We start from the raw sequence: 21,465 nt of genomic DNA, 5'->3' as shown, positions 1-21,465 counted from the left end.
GGCTAGTACTTAAAATGAATCAAATAAATGTTATTAGTGCTAATAACATTAGCAAAAAACAACAGATGATTTATTTATTTATTTATTTATCAGTGGAAGTTGCACCCATAATCAGAAAGTGACAGCCCCAGGAATAAGGTGAATATTTCAGTCAAATGGTTAATGAAGGTATAGCAGGCTAGTACTTAAAATGAATCAAATAAATGTTATTAGTGCTACAGCCAGGCTTTAAATGTGAGTGCAGCTCCATTAAAGCATCAGTGAGCTGTCTGCACAGGAGAATAAAGAGCGATAAACGTCGGTGCAGAGTGGGACTCTTTGGTTCTGCAGCTTTGATAAATCATTAGTAGATGGACTTCCGTGTGTCTGAGCCTCAGCTGCTTCCGTGTCCTGCAGAGCCGCAAAGTTTCTCTGTTGGACCAACAACAAGTGGCACCATGAGAGCCATTCCCGACGAGTTAACCACGCTCATCTCAGGTAAAACACCTCCGTTTGTTTAGTTTAGTTTGGTTTTAGACACTTCAACCAAAGAGGAAGCTCTGACTTTTTATAGGTTATTGTGTGTGTGCCGCAGTGTGACGCTGCTCAGTTCAGCACAAAATGACATGAAATCAGCTTTAAATGTTGATTATCTTCAGCACTAATTCTGTAGCTGTCATAAACAGACGGAATTGTTTTAGAAGCTCCATTCACAGGTGTAAAGAGGACTGATATCCTACTCAAGTACACGTGCTGTTACTTGATTTAAATTGTACTTAAATATAAGTAAGTCATACATAAAACAAAGTGGCTATCTGTACAGACAACTTTCGGTGCTATTCGGACGTGACCGGAAGTCATGTGACCATACCGTAGAACTTCAAATCCATTTAAGAAGGTTAGGGTTAAGGGTTGGGGTTAGAGTTAAGGTTAGGACTAGTTAGTCCGTAACGTAGTTTAGGGTTATGGTTAGGTTAGAATTAGTTAGTCCGTAACGTAGTTTAGGGTTATGGTTACAATTAGGTTAGGTTTATTTAGTCCGTAACGTAGTTTAGGGTTATGGTTAGGTTAGGATTAGTTAGTCCGTAACGTAGTTGAGGGTTAGAGTTAGTTAGTCCGTAACATGTTTTAGTGTTACGGTTGGGGTTAGTTTATTCGTAACGTACATTAGGGTTAGTTAGTCCGTAACGTAGTTTAGGGTTACAGTTAGGGTTAGTTAGTCTGTAACGTACTTTAGGGTTAGAGTTAGTTAGTTCGTAACGTAGTTTAGGGTTAGGGTTACAATTAGGTTAGGTTTATTTAGTCCGTAACGTAGTTTAGGGTTATGGTTACAATTAGGTTAGGTTTATTTAGTCCGTAACGTAGTTTAGGGTTATGGTTAGGTTAGGATTAGTTAGTCCGTAACGTAGTTGAGGGTTAGAGTTAGTTAGTCCGTAACATGTTTTAGTGTTACGGTTGGGGTTAGTTTATTCGTAACGTACATTAGGGTTAGTTAGTCCGTAACGTAGTTTAGGGTTACAGTTAGGGTTAGTTAGTCTGTAACGTACTTTAGGGTTAGAGTTAGTTAGTTCGTAACGTAGTTTAGGGTTACAGTTAGGGTTAGTTAGTTCGTAACGTAGTTTAGAGTTACAGTTCGGGTTAGTTAGTCTGTAATATAGTTTAGAGTTACGGTTAGGGTTAGTTAGTCTGTAACATAGTTTAGGTTACAGTTAAGGCTAGTTAGTCTGTAATATAGTTTAGAGTTACAGTTAGGGTTAGTTAGTCTGTAACGTACTTTAGGGTTAGGGTTAGTTAGTCCGTAACATAGTTTAGGGTTACAGTTAGGGTTAGTTAGTCTATAACGTAGTTTAGGGTTACAGTTAGGGTTAGTTAGTCTGTAATATAGTTTAGAGTTACAGTTAGGGTTAGTTAGTCTGTAACGTACTTTAGGGTTAGGGTTAGTTAGTCCGTAACATAGTTTAGGGTTACAGTTAGGGTTAGTTAGTCTATAACGTAGTTTAGGGTTACAGTTAGGGTTAGTTAGTCTGTAATATAGTTTAGAGTTACAGTTAGGGTTAGTTAGTCTGTAACGTACTTTAGGGTTAGGGTTAGTTAGTCCGTAACATAGTTTAGGGTTACAGTTAGGGTTAGTTAGTCTATAACGTAGTTTAGGAATCTACGTATCAATAGCAAACAGAAGTACAAGTACGTAGCGTCTTCATCACATGATCTATCACGTTACCTAAAACTGGTCAATAAAGGGCGCTACGTACGTATAGAATGTCGGTTGATACGGCAACATACGGATAGCCACTGCCTACAAAAAATACTCAAGTACAAGTAGCTCAATTAAATAGGACTCAAAGTAAAAGTTACTGTACTAGTTACTCCACCCTCCCACGTTTATTTTTGGTAATAAATCTTGCCACGGTTCCTTTGCATACAGTAAACATCTCATATATAAACTTACAAAGGAAGAGACCAAATCTTGCACATTTGGAACATAAATTATTTTCCACGAAGGCATCTGTATAAAATAAAAGGTACAAAATGTACAGTTATTTTTAAAGCTAAAATTGCACCAAAAAGTTCAATTCAAAATAAAAAAAAATTCTGTTTTTGGCGCGGTGCATTACGTTGATTCTGATTGGTCGGCTATCATTTGATTGTTGTCTGTTCATTTCATTTTTTTGTAGTTTCACAATGTTCGTTGGTCATTTTAAAACAAAAAATAATTTACTTCGTAACGGTTGGGTGTAGAAATGTAACTAATTACTTATTTTAAAACACACAAGTAGGAGCAAGTACAAGTATAATTACTGATTTAGAAAATTACTGGAAAAAGTACGACTACCCATAAAAGCAACTTTAATACAGTAGTGTGAGTACTTGTAATCCGTGACTTTCACCTCTGACAGCCAAATTCATGATTGAGAAAAAGCCTTGAAACTAATTGTACCATAAAATAGCCTCGTTTTGGCCAAATTCATTCGTGACATTTTTTTGTTGTTGTCGTAAACAAAAGATTTTCTTTGTGTCTCTGTAATGCAACCAAACCTTTTAAGCACAACTTGAATATTCTACATATAATGCCTGCATACAATTTCATGGGTGTCCATAAACATTGTATTGTCTCAGAATGCATAAATATTTAATTCATCGTTTTTTGTAGATCTGGAGCTATTCCTCAGCCATGGCTTAAAGGGAGAAAACCTCTCTAAGAAAGCCAAAGAGAAGAGAGAGACCTTCATTAAAAGAATCAAAGATGTCAAACTTTGGTACGATTTCCTCAATGATCCATGGCTCTAACCTTTCCTGCAATACAAATTCATCATCTATTTTCCATTTGTCTTTCCTCATCCAGTTTTCCACAGGATTTTAAAGACAAAGGTGAGCATTTTGTGAGTGAGTGGTCCCAAACCTTAGATTTAAAACCATATACTCTATGAGAGGTCATCACATGAATGTATCAAGTCAGTCATTTAAGCTGCTGGATACCAATTTTTTTTATTTATCAGATAAATTATATTATAGATCTATAAATTGAAGATAATTTGCGCTAAAAAAAGATGCGAAAGGTTGAAATTGCCACTTGAAAGTTTGTTTTTCTCTTCACTGTGAACATTCTCTTATTGACATCGTTGGAAAAGTTTTTGCACATTGCATTGTGGGATGTGGAGTCCTGCACATGAATGCATAAAGTGTTTTTACTTCATAACGTGAATTCTTGTGTGTTTGCTTCAAAAACACTGCAAAAGTGACTTCCCAACACAATTTTGGTGTTTTTACCAAAAACCAGCCAAAATTGAATATTTGTTAGAATGAGGTGAAATCACGGGGAATATCAGGAACAAACGACACACACACAAAAAAAAAAAAAATGGCGTCAAGCTGTCTTCCTTGTTTGGTGAAGAAATACAAGAAATCATGATAAGAATGTAGTAAAACACATCTGTTTATGGGACTCCACATCCCACAATGCAATGCTCGAAAATTTTCCAACAATGTCAGTAAGAGAGCGTCAAAAAATGGGGAAACCAGGCACTAAAAAATCAAAATGAGGAAAGAGATTCTAAAGAGCTTTTATTATAAGGCTTTTTAGAATCTTTAAATCATTGAAAAGCTTTTTTTTTTTAATGATTTAGTCATTATAACAAAGGCTTCTTAGAATCTCTTTCCTCATTTTGCTTTTTTTCAATTTTTAAGTGCCTGGTTTTCTGACACATTTCTTCACCCTATTTTTCCAAGAGCACCCAAAACTGCTAAACTTTAAACACTTTGAGCAGCCAATCATCCCCTTGCCTTTGTCAGTAATAGTGTTCAAACCTTCGAGTGGCAATTTCAAACTTTGAAAATCTTTTTTCAAAATGAAAAAAGATATAAATCAGATCATTCAGATAATTCATTATCAGATAATTCATTATCTAATTAAAGAAAAAAACAAAGGGTTGCTTTCAGCAACTTTAAGTGTAAACAAATACTCAAATATTCACTTGTTTTGCTGATGTCAGAAGGTGGAGACGAGTCTGGTGATGAGGAAGAAGTGGACAGTAACAATGACGGAGGCTCGCTGCACTCAGAGCGCATGGACAAAGATGAAGAAACCTACGAAGGTCAGTCAGTCACAAGCACTTAGCAGACATCCTGAAAACATAAAAATAAACCATTCAATGCGTCTGCACGGCGGAGAAAGTGACTTTGAGTGGGTACAATAGGGGAGACATTCCAACTGTAACTTGGCAACATACTTGAGGAGCAATTCGGGGGTACAACAGCTATACTCCCACCTCTTCCCCTGGCCTGGGCTCTTTGACAGCTCCAGCATGTTTTATTGCTCCCAGCCACAGTTTGGAGAATGAACGTTATTGCCATGGATGTGGGGTAGGTTGTGGGGGGAAAAAACACATGCTTTTAAGACCAAATAAACTGTACAGTAGCTTCAGTTCCACTATAGCCTAAGCTATCATCACAGATTGTGTGTTTACCTTCTTTTTAAGTAGAATAATAAGGAAATCCTTGTGTAACGGTGATTAGGGGACGGAGGGCTTTATGGGCTGCAAGCAGCTGCCACTTTTATGGCGGCTCTTTCACACAAAGCAACTTTGACACAGCAGTTGAACATTTGCATTGAAGTTGCACGGTTCAAGGGACGCCACCGCAACTCACGGCTTCCTCTGTGAATTTACTCTATTTACTCAAACATTAACATATGTTTCTCAAAGCCCATCAGTACACATTCAATAATATTAAATGCTCCTTTACATGAACTGCTATGATAGTATTCTAGCCATAGTATTGACAGTGTCTTTATGTTTACTTAATGGTTTTTCCAGGTGCTCAGCATGCTCCACCTGTAGCAGCCCAGGATCTGACTTCTGTCTTCAAAGCAGGATATCTGGAGAAACGCAGGAAGGGTTGGTGTTTCACTGGATAAATGCACACAAGCACGATTTCTGTTTTGCAACCATACGATCGTTTTTTTTAAATTTTATATATATATATATATATATATATATAGAGAGAGAGAGAGAGAGAGCAACTGCTTGCTGAGTGAAATATGCAAGCTTTCAAAACTGTATTCATGCAGTGTTTGGCCCTGCAAGGTCAGCTGTGGGTGAAAGGCTTTTAAAGTGGGCTGGAAATTACATTTTAGCAGAGGAGATCACAGGATAGCATATTAATGCCAACAATTAAAGAATTATTGACTGTGCTTTGAAAATAGTGTTTTTGAAGCATGAACTTTAGCCCAATCTGGACAGTTTTTGGACTAATTTATAATGCACGGCTCTTGTAACCTTCATAGTATGGTTGAACTTGGTCTTACACTTCTGCATTTTTCTAATTTTTACCTCACAGATCACAGTTTCTTTGGTACCGAGTGGCAGAAGAGATGGTGCGCTCTGAGCCATCACACCTTCTACTATTATGGTGCTGAGAAAGGTATACGTCCATCCCTCTGAGTTCACGGTGGTGTTGGATTTCACCGTGAATCACAGAATCGATAACGGAGCAAAGACTTAATGGAGTCGTTTGTCTTATAATTGTCTGAAGCTTCATGTTTTAAATTCATTTTCAGACAAGCAGCAAAAGGGCGACTTCAATATCAACGGCTACTCGGTTAAAATGAACAACACGCTACGAAAGGACTTGAAAAAAGACTGCTGCTTTGAAATTTCCACCGCAGACAAGCGAGACTATCAGGTTGGCACAATGTTGCTTTTCTCATCACTTAGAGCTACATCATTTATCTGAATTAAATCTTTGAATTATATAAAAACATAGTGTTTGCCTCATAAATCAATGAATCGATCATAATTTAACCCCAAAAGAATGGGAAAAAAACAGTTATCTTCCCACTTTAAAGTTTGTCTTCATCTCACCGTAAAAACACGTTTGCCAGTTTTCCACGCATTGCATCGTGGGTTGTGGAGTCCTGTAAATGGATGTATAGAAGTGTTTTTACTTCATTTTTACAGTTTTGTTTTTCATTGCCAATTACGGAGGTATTCCGATGGATATCTGAATAAAATAAAAATACTTGCATCCGTCTCCCAGACTTCACATCCCACAATGCAATGTGTGAAAAGTGTTGACGATGGAGATGAAAACAACCTTTTAAACAGCAATTTCTACCCTTTACAGTATTTTTTTTTTCAAGCAAATGATCTTTCATTTATTTATCGAGGCCTAAACTATGATTTTATCCAATGAAATTAATACATTTTAAATACATTTAACACAATTTACACACTGTGTATGAGCACCAGGAAAACTTCCGTTCAGAAAACCTTTCGTTCTGAATGTGTCCAAGACTAAATGAGAGTTCCTTATATTCTGTCCCGTTCATGCAGAACATTTTACTATGCAAGAATGCATAACATTATTTATTTATGTTAATTAATATACATAGAAATGCTTGTTGCACTGACTGCAGGTTTAACTTCTCGTCTCTTTCGTCCCAGTTTTGTGCGTCATCGGTTAAAGAAGCAGAGGAATGGGTGAAACATATCAACCTTGTATTAAATGGTGTGTTTTTATTAATAAGAAAATCATTTATAATGCATACCTTTTTTTTTTCTTCTACTATAAATTATCTTTAATAAAAATATGTCATGCAAGTGGAAACAAACCAGCATTTATTGGGATGCCTGTTTTTTTTTTTTTTTTTTAGATATGACGGGCTACATCCCTGAGGATGACGATGAGGATCAGGAAACGTATGATGATGTCATACAGATGCCCAAGACAGATGAGCCAGATGATGATGATGATGAAGACATTTATGAAGAACTTCCAGGTCTGATTAACAAATTACATCATCATCATCATCAGTATGCTGCAGCAATAACATTCATGTCTTCACCAGTGGTAGAGTTTTACTTCTGCCGCTGCACATTTACCTGCCCCCTAACTGCACAGAAGTTAGTCCGTTTCATATCAATCCACAGATGAGGAGCCCACTCCACCCAAACCCCCTCCTAAAGTGGAACCCTCGAGCAAACCCATTCCCCCTGCTGCAGGTAAGCTCTGTTGATATTTGTTTCTACTTTCAAATTGACACGCGTCATTGTGACGGTAATAGTTTAAAAGAAGAAGAAACATTCAGAGGAAGTTCTTGCAACCTAGTGTAACTGACACTTAATGCAATGCTGGAAATAACTTAAACCGAGCTGTTTCGCTTCCTTTTTCACATGAAGTGTGCTGAAATGTGCTCACAGCAAACCAAATGATTGGTGTTTTGTCATGTCATGGCCATTCACTCTAAGTCACAAAAATGGATTATTTCAAATGTCTATTTATTTAGATCATTTTCATCTAAATACCAAAACAAATGTGTTTGGTTTGAGGTATTCTTGTCCAACTCTTCTTGACTTATCAGTCTAAGTTTTTAAGTTTGGCCTATTTTCTTGTAAAAATGTAAGAGTGACTGTCCTCCTATAAAAACTAGCACCTGTCCAATCTGTGGCCAGTAAGATTGAGAGAATTGTGAATCGTGAGTATTGAGTAGATATAGTTAACATAGCATAAATTGTTCTTTGTAGATTTTCTAGTAAAGACTGGTCGAGTCTTAACTGCTCCAGGAGCCACGCCCATAATCAAGGCATTTCTTTTTATTTCCAGCCTAGACGCACGTCGGCCAAAACGTCCGGGTTTAGTTGCTCATTAAAAAGTCTTGAGACTTAAGGCTTACTACTGTTTCCTATTGTTTTTTCCCTTGCATGCTAACAACAATTGTTGCAGCTAAACTGAAGTAAACAATGGCTGTGTTTGAAATGGCATACACCGTATTATGCATTACAAACTCAAGGAGTATATACTAATATGCTATAAGTATGATTAGGACGATGACCATTCCCTCTGAACTGTACTTTGAGGTTTCCCAAGATGCATTTTGAACCTATAATAACAAAAACCTGAAGCTCACGGATGCTAAATATCTCCGTTGATTCTCCTTTAAAAGTTCTGAAAACATTTTGAGACAGAAAGTGACTTAGTAGAATATCAACATGTGGTCATTTGATCCATAAAATCTGTGGAAAACACATTTCATGCCGACATTTTAAAGATTTTCGGACACCCGCCGTTGTGCTACTGACGAAACTTCCAGTTAACTTCAAAACAAGAGCCCTATTTACAAAAGGGTTAAAAAATAAAAGAAGAAATGCTTTTGTTTTGAAAAGGGATTGTTTGATTTTTAGCTTGAAGCAGGTCCCAGGACAATTTTATATTCTGCCCGCAATGCATAGTGGGGCAGTTGAGTATGAGTAGTGTGCCCATGCAAACTTAGGAAATGTCTCGATATAGTATACATCTGGGTATTTCTCGCATACTCAATCGTTCCATTTTGGCGTCAGAATTAGAATGAGGAGTACGTTAATATGCAATTTCAAACACAGCCAACATGTTCTAATCCTTGCTCTCTCTCTTCAGTTGATAAGAGCACTGACTACCCCAACTACTACCAAGGCTTATGGGATTGCATAGCAGATCAATCTGATGAGCTGTCCTTCAAACGGGGAGAGGTCATCTACATCCTGAGCAAGGTAGAGATAAATGTCCCACACAGGCTGAATGTTTTTTAGGGGTTGCAAACCACCTTGGAGTCCCTTAGAGGAACTGGTCTGGACAGACTCTGGCCTGTTGCTGAGAGGTGATCTCTGCTGATGGTGCTCGCTCTGGTGTGCTGACAACGATTGGTTGTGTCACATTGGAAACTGTTTGTGGAAGCAAAGCTCAGCTGGCACACGCTCCATTCCTTCACTTCCATCTGCACTGTTTCAGCACTGTCGCTGCTGCTGCTGCATGCCAGACAGCGAGCAGCCCCCAGCCCACACACACCTCCCACATACGTCTCTCTCACCTCCACAAATAGGAAAGTGTGTTTTCAGGAAACCCAGCTTACTCCGCCACTCCATTCAGAGCAGGTGAGGACGTGTCGTGCATGCACAATTTCCGAGGCTTGTCAGCCATTCATGGATGGGTGAACTGAGGGGCTGTGTCCCCCAAAACAGGAGTCTTTTTGTTAGACCTGAGTCAAATGTGCAAGGAGTTTTTTTTCTTCTTCTTGCTTTTTGTTTTGATACTATAAACTTGTTTCATCAACTATTTCATGTTTCATCAAAACATGTGTATTTGGTGCAAAGAAAATAGTGTGAAATGTGCTCCTTTCACTCATATTCCATGTTTTTCTTGGTCTGCTTTGGTTGGTAGAGCTGCTGTCACTTAGCCAGGTTTTAGCTCAAGCCTGCCATCTAGTGGCAGATGGAAGCAACATGTTTTTGTTTTTTTTTGTTTTTTTTTTTAAATCTTTGGCTGCTTTATATCCAAAGTTTCACACTTGTTAAATTAGAAACAGGTCTTTATAAACAGCAGCTGTCTGGCTCGGAGTCTCCAGCTCAATAAGAAATAAGAATGATAAAGTTCCTAGCTTTTGTAGTTGCTATTACAAATTAAGGCTGATTTTAATTAGCTTTCTTCCCTTATTGAAAAAGACAAGCAGCAGTCACCGTTGGATGACATATGTCGAGTTGTAAACTATCAGAATAGTTACATTTTCTGTTGATTGATTAACTGGTCGTTCCTTCAGACCTTTAATGGAAGCTCCCAAATGCACAAAGCAGACGGACCTATCAATGCTTATTGACCAAATGCCTGTTTATTACTCCTTCTTAGTGTGTGTGGAAAGGACCAAGAATCAAGTTGCCCTTTCACTTAGACTGAGAGTGCCATTAGCTGAAACCTTGGTGTTGGGGGTTGTGGCCCTGCTGCGAGGGCAATGATCATAAAACCTGTCTGGACTGCAGCAGCCAGCTGCAGCTAAAGGGACGGCCATCTCCTTCCCCTCCACTGTTCTCCATTCTCTCTCTTCTCTGCGTGTCCCTCCCCCATTCCACAGTCCAGAAATAGCTGTAGTGTTACAGCTCTGAGACCCCCCAGTTAGGACCTGTGGGCTGATCAGAGGGCCTGACTCCGGATATGAATCCCCCCCCAAACACACACACACACACACACACACACACACTTCAGTAAATGGCAAATGAATCAATGAACATGAGAAGCTTTGTAAAGTAAAACCTGGTAATAAAATGCAGCTGGTTTGTTGAAACAAACTTTCTTTATTTTATTTTTTTGAATAATTTTTCAACCAAAAGAGACAAAAACTTTTTTCCCTTCAAGAGATATTAGGTAAAAAAAAGTGTGTGTTGCCAATGCGTGGTGTCCTCATATAGCTTTGCAGACATGCTGACTAACTACACACACACACACACACACACGTAGGTATACTATAAATATGTCATCTTATTTAAAAATGTGGAAGCAACAAAAGTTAAATCCCATATTCTCTGCGTATTATTTGTGATAAATAATAATAAGCTAATGTTTTAAATGTTAGATCAGGGGTTTCAAACTACCTATTGTCACGTGGACTGGATTAGAATAATCTAGTTTATAATATTTATAATATTTGTAGTCTGATACTTTTTGAGCTGTATTTATATTCAACTAACTTTATATTTAGAATCATATTTCCAATCAGCTAAGGGTTGAACTTTTTATGTAAAGATGAACATTTTGCTTCTAAAGTTACTCTGCAAAATCCTTTATTGCAATGGTTCCCAACCTCCAGCCACAACAAAAGAATGAAAAATTGATTAATTCAAATTTAATTAATTAACATATTTTTATTTTCCAGTGATTTTATTTTGAAAATTGCCACTCTCACTTTTGCGCTCATTACTTTTTGTAATGTGGAAGTGAGGAGGGTGTCACTGCTTTGTGGGCCAGATTGGATGGTCTCCCAGGCTAGATTATTCCCACAGGCCTCGAGTTTGACGTGATTACCTTTAAAAACATGATCACTTTTTAATTTTTTTACGTTATCACTTGGAGGTGTTGATGCTGACATGACTGTCTCTATCTGACATGACAAACAGCCCTTACTGTCGATGTCAGCCTGTGCTATTGTTACTGTCTGATCACTTACATCCATTACTCTGGCTTGGAATTAAGCAGACACAGATGTGGCGTTCATGCCAAAAACGCCGGCTGAGGTTGAAAATGCTGTGCAGCTCCGTCTTCCTGCAGCCTTGTCAGAAAGCGTTCCACTGTTGATTCATGTCCTCGGAAGACTTTGATGTGAGGTCAGGCTGTTGTCCAAAAAGAGAGAGAGGGAGAGAGAGAGGAGGGGGTTTCTATCCTCTCCTGGCTCAGATCTCTCCTCCCAGTGTCTTCCTCACATCTCTGCATGCTGACAGCCATTTGGAGCTATTACTTGTTGTGCTGTGACAGATTTATGCACAATGTGCTCTATGCACACTGAGGGGTTTGCTGGAGTGGAAGGATGAATGTGCCGCTATCAAACTTGACACCAGGTAGGGAGGCAGCGTCAGTGTGAAGTGCAGAATCCAACACAGTGCTTCTAAACCTGGGTTAGTTGAGTCAGTCTCAGGGTTTCGGCAGCGATCGAGACACGCACAGTAAAAATATGTTAAAATATTATTCACACAAATTAGAATTAAGTTTTTTAAATCGACCCAGGTTTTAGTTTTAGTCCAGATAAAATATATATGTATGTTTTTTAAAGAAATAATTCTACCATTTATTCTATTTATCCCATTACGAAGGGTTTCAGTGATTGGACTGATGAAGCTTTCATGGTTAAGAACCACCAAGTCAGAACCTTTATTACAGACATAGGCAAATGGCAGCCCTCTGTCTAATTTTATGCAGTCCCCAAAGTAAATGTACAAAATGATTAAAAAAAACCAAAAAAAAAAAACGCAAGAGTACATTAAAAAATACATAGAATTACAACATTGCAGGAAAATACAGTAAAAGACAAGAGAAAAACACAGAAAATACTATATAAAACGTCTCCAAAAGTGAACAAAATGACAACAGTAATACACAAAATGACAGGAAAAGCATGACAAATGACTCTGCAGGCAAAATGACAACAGAAATGCACAAAATGCCTCATAATGAGCAAGATAACAACAAATATACACAGAGTGACAGAAGAACACACAAAATAACTATAAAGACTCTTGGTTGTTTCTTGTGTTAACCCTTAGATTGATCATTATTCTATTTGCTGACATGAATGTTGAACATGTGGCCCTCCGAACAAACAAGCACATCTTTGTGGCCCCGCTGTGATAAAAGTCGCCTCCCTCTGCTCTATTTTTTTTGATCAGATAATAGTGTCACTTTTTCCTCAGGTGTTTCTAAAATAAACATGATTCTAATAATATCATTTGTCTGTTTTTCCTCATCTCAGAAATACCACAGCTTTGGCTGGTGGATTGGAGAGAAGAACGGAGCTGTCGGCATCGTTCCCAAAGAATACCTGATAGAGCTGTATGTGTTGTAGATATAACTAATGCATTGCAATGACTCTGTGCTTTTCTTCTCTTTATTACACATTCCTTTAAGGCTGAAGTTAAAAAAAGATGATTTATACAACTGTCTCTTAGAATTCTATCAAAAGAGGCTTAACGTGTTTTCTAAATGTTTTGTTCTGCTTTTTGTATTTATTTTCTATCCATGAACATTGCATTTCAATATTAAAATGTTTATTTTTCTGACCCTTTCTTGTTTGGATTATTTAAGCCCCCAGTTCTCGACTGTTCCTGCTTTAGAACGTTTCATTACTTCAACAGTGAACAGTAGTCCACAATAATAGCGGACCCATTAACTGATCGGTTAATGAGTACATTTTTTAAACCTTTCGAATTTTCTACAATTTATGTAAATGAATAAAAAATTAATTAGAAAACCCTGAAAAATAACCCTGATATATCAGTAATAAAAAAATATATATATAATTTTAATGTGCAAAATAACCACTAATTTAACTAATAATCATATTCTATAATTAGGTAGAATAAAATAAAAATACCTTTACAAATATCCTCAATAAATCCAATAAGAACAAAATATGTATTGGAATGCTTATTTTGGAGATTTTAGATGCTGGTCGATATAATGAATACTCATTATTTTATTTATTTATTTATTTTTGCTAATGTTGAATCAATATCCTATATCAATACCTGATTGGGATACCCCTAATTTTTTTGAATTTCAAAATTCTTCTTTAGTGTTGTTTATAAAAGGACAAAGAAATCGTCTCTACGAAAAGCATCCAAACTTAGTTTTTATTTTGATCATTCTATAAAAACATTGAGATGTGAATATTTTAAGTACCAAATTGTTGCCGCCTACATTCCTTAAAATAGCAAACACACTAAAAAAAAAAATAGTTATTGTTCGTTGATCAAGCAAAGGCCATCATCCATCACAGAATGGCCTACGACCCATTTTTTGGTCCCAATACATATGTTGAAAACCTCTGCATTAACCTTGAACCACAAGGTGGCAATAGTTTCTATTCTATTGAGACAACCCCTGTCTCATGATGGTCTTAGGAGACAACACAGTAGTGAACTCATCCTATGGGCAGTGGAGGAAACACAGAAATCGTTCTCTCATTCAACCAAAGTAATTACTCACATTGCTTCTTCATTACTTCTCTGTTAGGCCTCTAATAACACTATCAATCAGACCTCCTCATTAAAAATTTACTTATTTACTTTTAAATATTAGCTTATAGATATGTTGTGTGTTGAGCAGAGGCACATTTTTATGAGACCTGGGAGACTTTTTCCTGGGTGCAGCAGATGGTGTGTGTGCTGTGCTGTGCTGCATGCCTGAGTGAAACGCATGAGGTTCACTAATAATAATCCAGAGATGGCAGGGATGCTTACAGGGATGCTTACAGCCCTCTGAGGGGCTGTTAGACAGCAGGCGACGTGCCATTGTATCCCACCGAGGTTACACTCCTACTGTACATATATATCTGTGTACAGTCTCACACTCAAACACCACAGTTGGACCACAAATCTTACCAGATTTGCTGTGATACGGTTAATTCTGTTGGATGATCGTAAGAAATACGCACACAGAATCCGATAACTGTCTTTTTGTCCTTCTTCGCTCATGTTTTCCCTCAATGTTTTGCTGCTACTGAGTGATGCGCTGGTTCTCGTCCTCTGGGTGACATTCAAAGCCATTATAAATCCTCAGCTTTGTGGTATAGAGCAGTAATAAAGCTCCTCTACTAATTGGGGATGTAATGAATTACCATAATTAGTTATACTACAGTGGATATAGAGGAGAAACACTTGCTATGGGACATACACAGAGAATAAGGTACAAGCACTGGAATAATACAATACAATGTTATGATGATAGTCTCAGCCTGTGACGTTTATTATAAAAGACTTCCTTGTGTTTTGTATTGCATAAAGATAATACAATACATTTCAACTCCTGATTTGTTGGTTCTTTTACTGTTTGGTATTTCGACCTTCTTGTTAATGTTTGGCAGTGGCTTAGGTTGCCAGAGGCAAGTGAGGGTAAATGTTTCCTCTCATTTTTATGTGCCAATAAAGGATTTCCTTAATGGATGTCAACTTCACCCCCATCTCCCTGCTAGAATTGGACAGCCACATCCTCAGAATATACAGGCTTTTTTTTTTTTTTTTTTTTTTTTTGAAACAGCAATTTAACATCAAGATATAATGTTTCAAAGATAAATGCCACGGTGTCATTAATCAACCCAGCGATAAATTACACTAATGAAACCAGAATATCGCTAATTAATACTTTCTTGCGTAAAGACATGCTTTTATCAGCCAAATATATAGAGATTGAGCTGCTGAGCAATAATAAAAAAAAAAAAAATGGATTTGCAGAAGGAAAGAGAGATACAGTAGAAAGATGAGGGAAATATTATATGAAGGACAAAACACATGAGATATCCTTGGAACTCAAGTAAAAATTAAACCCATCAGAAAATGTAGAATTTCAAAAGACGATAAGCTGCATGTTTTTTTTGTTTTTAGTAATTGTCATTTCTATCCTCTCCATCAGCTAAATGCCCAATCTGCAGCACTTTAGAAAAGCAGTCCTGATCAATATGTCAGCGTTTTCATCTGCTCCTTAACCAGGTCACTCACTCAATAGATCACAGCGCACCTTCACAGAGAGTTTCTGTCAGGAATAACATAGCTTTATTTATGTGGCAACGCCTGGCATTTTGCGGGAAATGTATCACCCCGTCCAACTGGCTCTGTGTCAGCGTTCCATTAAAGCCTCTTCCTCTGGGTCTAAATCTTGAAATCTGTTATAGACACGTTTTAAATGTAAGTCACTCTTAATTGAGGTCAGTTACCGTTAGCATAACTCACGGCGAGCTGACAAATTAGGCCTTCCGCTGCTAGCATGTGACATTGCGAGGAGACATTGAGTATTAAAAGTGAAAACTAAAAGCAAACCGCGACAGGGGCTGTTCTGAAAAAATTAACATTTGTGAGATTTGCAGCTTAGATTAGTTATTATTTTAGTGATTTTCCAATATCTTATGTGCAATGTTATGAGCTGTGGGCGAAGGTTAGTGGCATGCTAGTAAATACAGGTCCAGACGGGTCATCTATCACGAGCCCCACGCCCTCTTCTCTCACATGTCATCCGCTCTGTTTTCTTCCTAATAGCCCAGAGAGAGCCACAGACAGTGATGTCAAAGCGGGGCCTGCACATCCTCAGAGCTGGAGTTACAAGGTCAAAGGTTTGGGCTGAAGGTCATGTCTCGTGGCCCGAAAAAACACCACCGTCCAGGTTGATGTTTTTAAATTGATAAAGCTTTTATTGCTACGGAGAGACTCGCTATTTCACTCTCAACACTTCACCGCCATTTCGTCTGGTGCTGCGAGTGTGCACGAGGCTTTTTGGCGGGTCCGAGCTGTCAGACAGAGAGAGCTATGAGCTGGCATGTCATTCAGGATAAATCAGGCTTATTCAAGTGACAAGTGTTTGTCCACCTGCTATAAACATCTCCCTCACCTCAGCGCCGCTCCTTCCCTGTGTGGATTATTTATAAGGATGAAGCCTCTGTAATCTGGCCCTGTTTACTCTCTCGCTGTGGCTCTAATATCAGGTCAGGGCTCGGCTGCTGATTTACTACACTAGTTAGCGAGGTAAGTAATGACCCTGCGTGGTTTGTGGGGGTAGTTTTGTAGTCGTAGCTCTTAGAAATGCAAGTGATGCTTTAACTGTAATTACAGCCTTCTTTGCCCTGTTAGACAGCGGCTGGCTGCGTTCTCCTGTTTCCTCTGACAGGAAAAGAGCTCGGTCTCCCCTTCTTTATATGATGGCTTCTTTCTTTCTGTCTAAGAAAAGAAAAGGTATGAGTTACAAGAGCTAACCGAGTCACTGGATGGCAGATTGTTGCCATCATTCCCACTTAGTGTCAGCTTTGGTATGAATCCAAACCCGAGCTAATTTAGTGCCCATGGCTTCACATGGAGCTGCTCATCAATACATAGTGACATATTCACACCGTGGGGCCAGTGGTTACCACTGAGGATTGTGACGCTGTCATTATGTGGATGTATCGGATTGATTGATTCAGATATATCAACATTAATCCTGGTTTATTGTTTTATATTTAGATAATACATTTTGTAATAGATCAAAACAATTACAAAAAGGTTTAATGACTCAGAAAGATCAGGAGAAACTGGTCCATGCTTTTTTCTCCAGCAGACTGGACTATTGTAATGGTCTTCATCAAACAGCTGCAGCTCGGGTCTGAACCAGAACAAAGAGGTGAGAACACATTAGTCTAGTTTTAAAGTCTTTACACTGGCTCCCAGTCAGCCTCAGAATAGACTTTAATGTTCTGCTGCTGGTGTATAAATCTGTGAATGGGTTTGGTCCAGAATACATCAGTGAGATGTTAGTGAGGTATGAACCCAGCAGGTCTCTCAGATCTATGGACACAGGTCAAATAGTGGAGCCCAGAGTTCATTGCAAACATGGTGTTGCTGCTTTTAGTTGTTATGCTGCAAAGAAGTGGAACAAACTGGCAGCAGAGCTGAAGTCAGCATCCAATGTAACATTTTTAAATCCAGGTTAAAGGCACTATTTTTCTCTACTGCATATGATTAAGAGGGCGCTTTAAAAAAAAAAAAAATCATTTTATTGTTGATTTAATGTTTTTATTGCTGATTTTAATTTTCTCATTTATTTTAAAACCGTTGAATGTTTTCTGTTGCACTTTTTAATCACATAAAGGACATTGAATTGCCTTGTGTATGCAATGCCTTGCCTTATAATGGATTAAAAAAAATTTAGCTATAAAAATCCCAAGTAAAATGCTTGACCGATTAAAAACATGGACATTATTGATCACGCCTGATCGTAAGCAGCAGCTGGTGATCGGGTACTTCTGCAAAGCTGCATGATACCACGTTCTTTAGACCCCTCCACACATACCTGCAATATCTGAGCTACTGTGGCCTTCCAAGAATTCTGTTTGGGACCTCAGCTCTTCCAAAGCACCAGAGTAACTTGAAGAATGTGTTTGAATTGTACTTGTATCCAAATGAGTGGAGAGCTCACCACATACAACAATAAATAACACTGTGGATGGTAATCTGCCCTACCAGGCAAAATGTGGTTGGAAAATATGGTTGAAAAAACATTGAAAAGTCATTTTTGCCACTTGTCTAAACAACGTCAAAATTTTGTCAAAAAGTGAAAGGTAAAAAGCCGTCTTTTATTGGTCGTAGTACGATGCACTCAGTATGAATTTTGTTAGTTAATCAATTTATTAAAAGTGTTATATCCTACCTTCCCAAAATGTAATACTGTACCTAATTGTGGGAACCTTTGTAGTCAACTTGTACTAGGATTACGTTTGTGTTTTTGGTTTATGCTTGTGGGCTGTTATGTTTGAAGTTGTTGCAATATATTTTCTTCTTATTTTTTGGCTAATTTGGTCCAAATTAGGCCAAATAAAAGAGTTCAAATTGTTGAGCTACTTACCCCAAATGACAATTTTTGGACCACAATTGGACCAAATGTGCTAAATCTGGACCACGTTGGATAGTCAATAACAACATAAATTCATCAACTAATATTGGGCTAAATTTCAACAAATTTTGACGCTAAAATCCCCCCCCCCCCCCTCCAATTTTAACGACTAAATGATGGCTAAATTGAGGCTAGAACGTTTAAATGGGTATTTGGTGGGTGCATCAATCTCCATTTTTTTCTCAAACTTGTTATAATTGCAAGTTGTTTTTTTTAAAAAACAAGTACATTTAATATTAGTAGGTTTTTAATTTCCACATATCCAGAGTGTGAGTGATCTGATGTTTGAAATCATCTCAGATGAAAGTGCATGCGGAATGCTGAGCATTTTTGCACACAGACAAAGTTCTCTGCAGGGTTTTGTGAACATGACACTCCTGCTTTACTTTACATCCTCAGGTGCATATTAATGAGTTTGATGTAGGCTTATTGATGCACCATGAATAATAATCTTACCAATTCCGGGTACTCATTACATATGTATTACATGAGTAGCAGGTGGGGTAATTTGAGTAATTTGTGGCTGTATATGCAGACATGGAGATGATGGACGGTGTCTGGAGAATACAAGCCTAGGCGGTCAGTGGATCTACAGCAGAGTGAGGAGAATTTAGGCTCATCATAAAAGATTTCTCCTTGCCTCTTATTTCACTTGGACATTTTTATGTTTTTTTTATTTTCTACCTCATTGCTGCCCTGATCTGCCTGCTGATTTACACACACTGGCAGTGAAGCTCAGCGGCCCCCAAGAGATGGTGCCCTCTAGCCCTTCATTTCCCCCCTTTTCCTCACCTGTTCTGTTGTCTCCTTTTGGGTGACCACTAAAGAGCTCATTCCATAGTTGAAATAGCTCTAAACCCATCGAGGCATGAACTTCACAAGAACTTGAAAGTTTCGTTGTGTAATCTCCTGCCATCAAGACGCTAGCAGTGGATATAACTTGAAGGTTTTGTGTGTCATACAGGTGATAATAAAAAATTGTATTAGTACATGCTCACAGCAGATTTAACTCCTCTACACAATAGCTACTGTACATCACGGTGTACAAACAGCACCTCCCTAACTCCTTTTCCCCTGTATCTCCCCCCCCCCCCCCCCTTACCACATGCCTAATACATGCATATGCTGTCGCAAAAAGACTTCAACAAGAAACTCTCTACACTTGATTGTTGACATGTGTTGTGTTTTTAAACAGTTCTTGAGCCCTGACCATAGCGTAAGGCAGTGGTTTCACAAATTTCTGGCGACCCCAAAGAATATTTTTCTAGAATTAGTTTTTGATTGTGTTTGTTATACAGCGTAACAAATACAGAGTAACCAGGACCTGTGCACAAAGTGACACAATGTGCCATGGTCAGATATTTTTACATTGTATTTTTTCCATATTTTATTTGAACTAGATTTATATTTGGGAAAGTGTACACATAGAATACAGTTGTGATTGTGTTTCATTTTGAAAAGGAAGAATAATTAAAACAATTTTAAATATATATTCAATCGGTAATTATTCGTAAACAATACATTCCAGGCGACCCTATTTAAATATCAGATAACCCCACATGGGGTCATGACCCCAAGGTTGAAAATGACTGGTGTAAAGTCTATAGAACTCAATGACCTGAAAGGTGCAATTCATGTCATCAATGACGTGATTTCAACATGGCGGCGCACAGGCTCTCAAGCGGTAAACTAGTCTCATTTTTAAAAGTTAATAAAATGAATATGGTGCAAAATAATGCGTTTTGTTATAGATCTTCTAATAAAGACATTTCAAAGGTTTTAGGCCACATTTGTAAAAACAGTGGAGGATCCCTTTAAACACAGAAAGTGCATCTGTAACACAATGGTTGCTTGGCTGCATCCAGAGAGTTCTATTTGTGGGCGAAGCCTCCTGGTTGATGTCATCATCACATGGCAGGGATGCTTCCATTTCTGAGATAACCTTTGAATAATTAAAAGAACATCCACACACTTGGAAGGTAGTGCTCCTTGCCTCGGTTGCAAACTGTCATAAAACTACACAGAAGAATAAGAACCACATCCACACAAAGATCATAGTTTGCACAGTTTCCACATTTTTGTTGGGGTTTCTCAGACAGAGACAGCTTCAAAATGGCTCTGAACAGAATTAAGAAGTTCTTTATGCGTAAGGAAGCTGAAGATTCTAATTTTGTCACGGTGGATCAGCAACCGCAGGTGACATTGGAGAGGTATGAGGAGACCATGGAGCAGAAAAGTAGGATTCTGGAGAATGTGGAGGAGGGGCAGCAGCCAGTTGAAGAAGAGCAGCGGAACCGAAAAGAAGAACTGCAGCAGGAGGAGGTCCAACTGCACCAGTACTTCATCTCGCTGCTGAAGGAGGAGAAGAAAATACAGCTGGAACAGAAGCGACTACAGCGGTTGGAGCTAAAGCTAAAGAACAAGCAGCCGATTAAGAAACAAGACTATCTGCAGCAGGAGAAACTCAAACTACAGGGGGTTTCACAGGCACTGCAGAAATTGGAGTGGCAGCAAATTGAGCAGATGAAGGATAGACTTAAAAAGCAAAACGAGCAGCTGAGAGGTGAGGAGAAGATCCACCAGGAGGCCTCACAAGAGCTGGCTGAGAAACAAGAGTATCTGCAGCAGGTGGAACTCCAACAGCAGGAGATTTCACTGTTCCTGCAGGAAATGCAGAAGAAGCAGGAGGAGGAGCAGCAGGAAATGGAACAGATGGAGGATCAGCTTAATCATAAGAGACAGAAGCAACAACTCCTGAAGGAGGCCGTCCGTTGCTTTGAGCAAGACAGCCGGAAGAACATGGAGCAGCTGCAGCAGCAGCACCTTCTGCAGACACGCGTGAAGCTAAAAGAGATCAATCAGAGAGAGCTGAGGTTGCAGGAGCAAAAAGAGGAGCTGAAGAACATAGTGGAGAAAGTGGAACTCCTGGCAGAAGAATGTGAGAAGTGGGAGGTGGAAGAACACCGACAAGTGGAGAGGCTGCGTGAGATGGAGGACAAGCTCCAAGAACTGATCTCACAGAAGAAGAAAAGCTTGTTCAAAAAGCTGAAACAGATGCTTCTTTAA

General features: G+C 38.5%; 2 protein-coding genes across 2 annotated transcripts; both read left to right on the top strand.

Moving 5' to 3' along the window:
• Positions 1-336: 336 nt before the first annotated feature.
• skap2 (src kinase associated phosphoprotein 2) lies at positions 337-13,046 on the top strand. The gene is made up of 12 exons (XM_028470723.1): positions 337-477; positions 3,131-3,236; positions 3,323-3,348; positions 4,470-4,571; positions 5,292-5,372; positions 5,815-5,898; positions 6,035-6,159; positions 6,921-6,984; positions 7,130-7,255; positions 7,407-7,478; positions 8,890-9,002; positions 12,740-13,046. Exons 1-12 carry the CDS (start codon positions 351-353, stop codon positions 12,830-12,832), a joined length of 1,119 nt encoding a protein of 372 aa, XP_028326524.1. The 5' UTR covers positions 337-350; the 3' UTR covers positions 12,833-13,046.
• A 7,320-nt stretch (positions 13,047-20,366) lies between these two features.
• On the top strand, positions 20,367-21,465 carry LOC114477848 (golgin subfamily A member 6-like protein 22). Its single transcript, XM_028470486.1, has one exon. It carries the CDS (start codon positions 20,512-20,514, stop codon positions 21,463-21,465), a length of 954 nt encoding a protein of 317 aa, XP_028326287.1. The 5' UTR covers positions 20,367-20,511.

The sequence above is a fragment of the Gouania willdenowi genome, chromosome 16, assembly GCF_900634775.1.
Source record: "Gouania willdenowi chromosome 16, fGouWil2.1, whole genome shotgun sequence".
NCBI classification, from domain to species: domain Eukaryota; kingdom Metazoa; phylum Chordata; class Actinopteri; order Blenniiformes; family Gobiesocidae; genus Gouania; species Gouania willdenowi.
The sequence above is the reverse complement of the archived record's forward strand: the minus strand, read 5'-3'. Positions and strand labels throughout refer to the sequence as shown.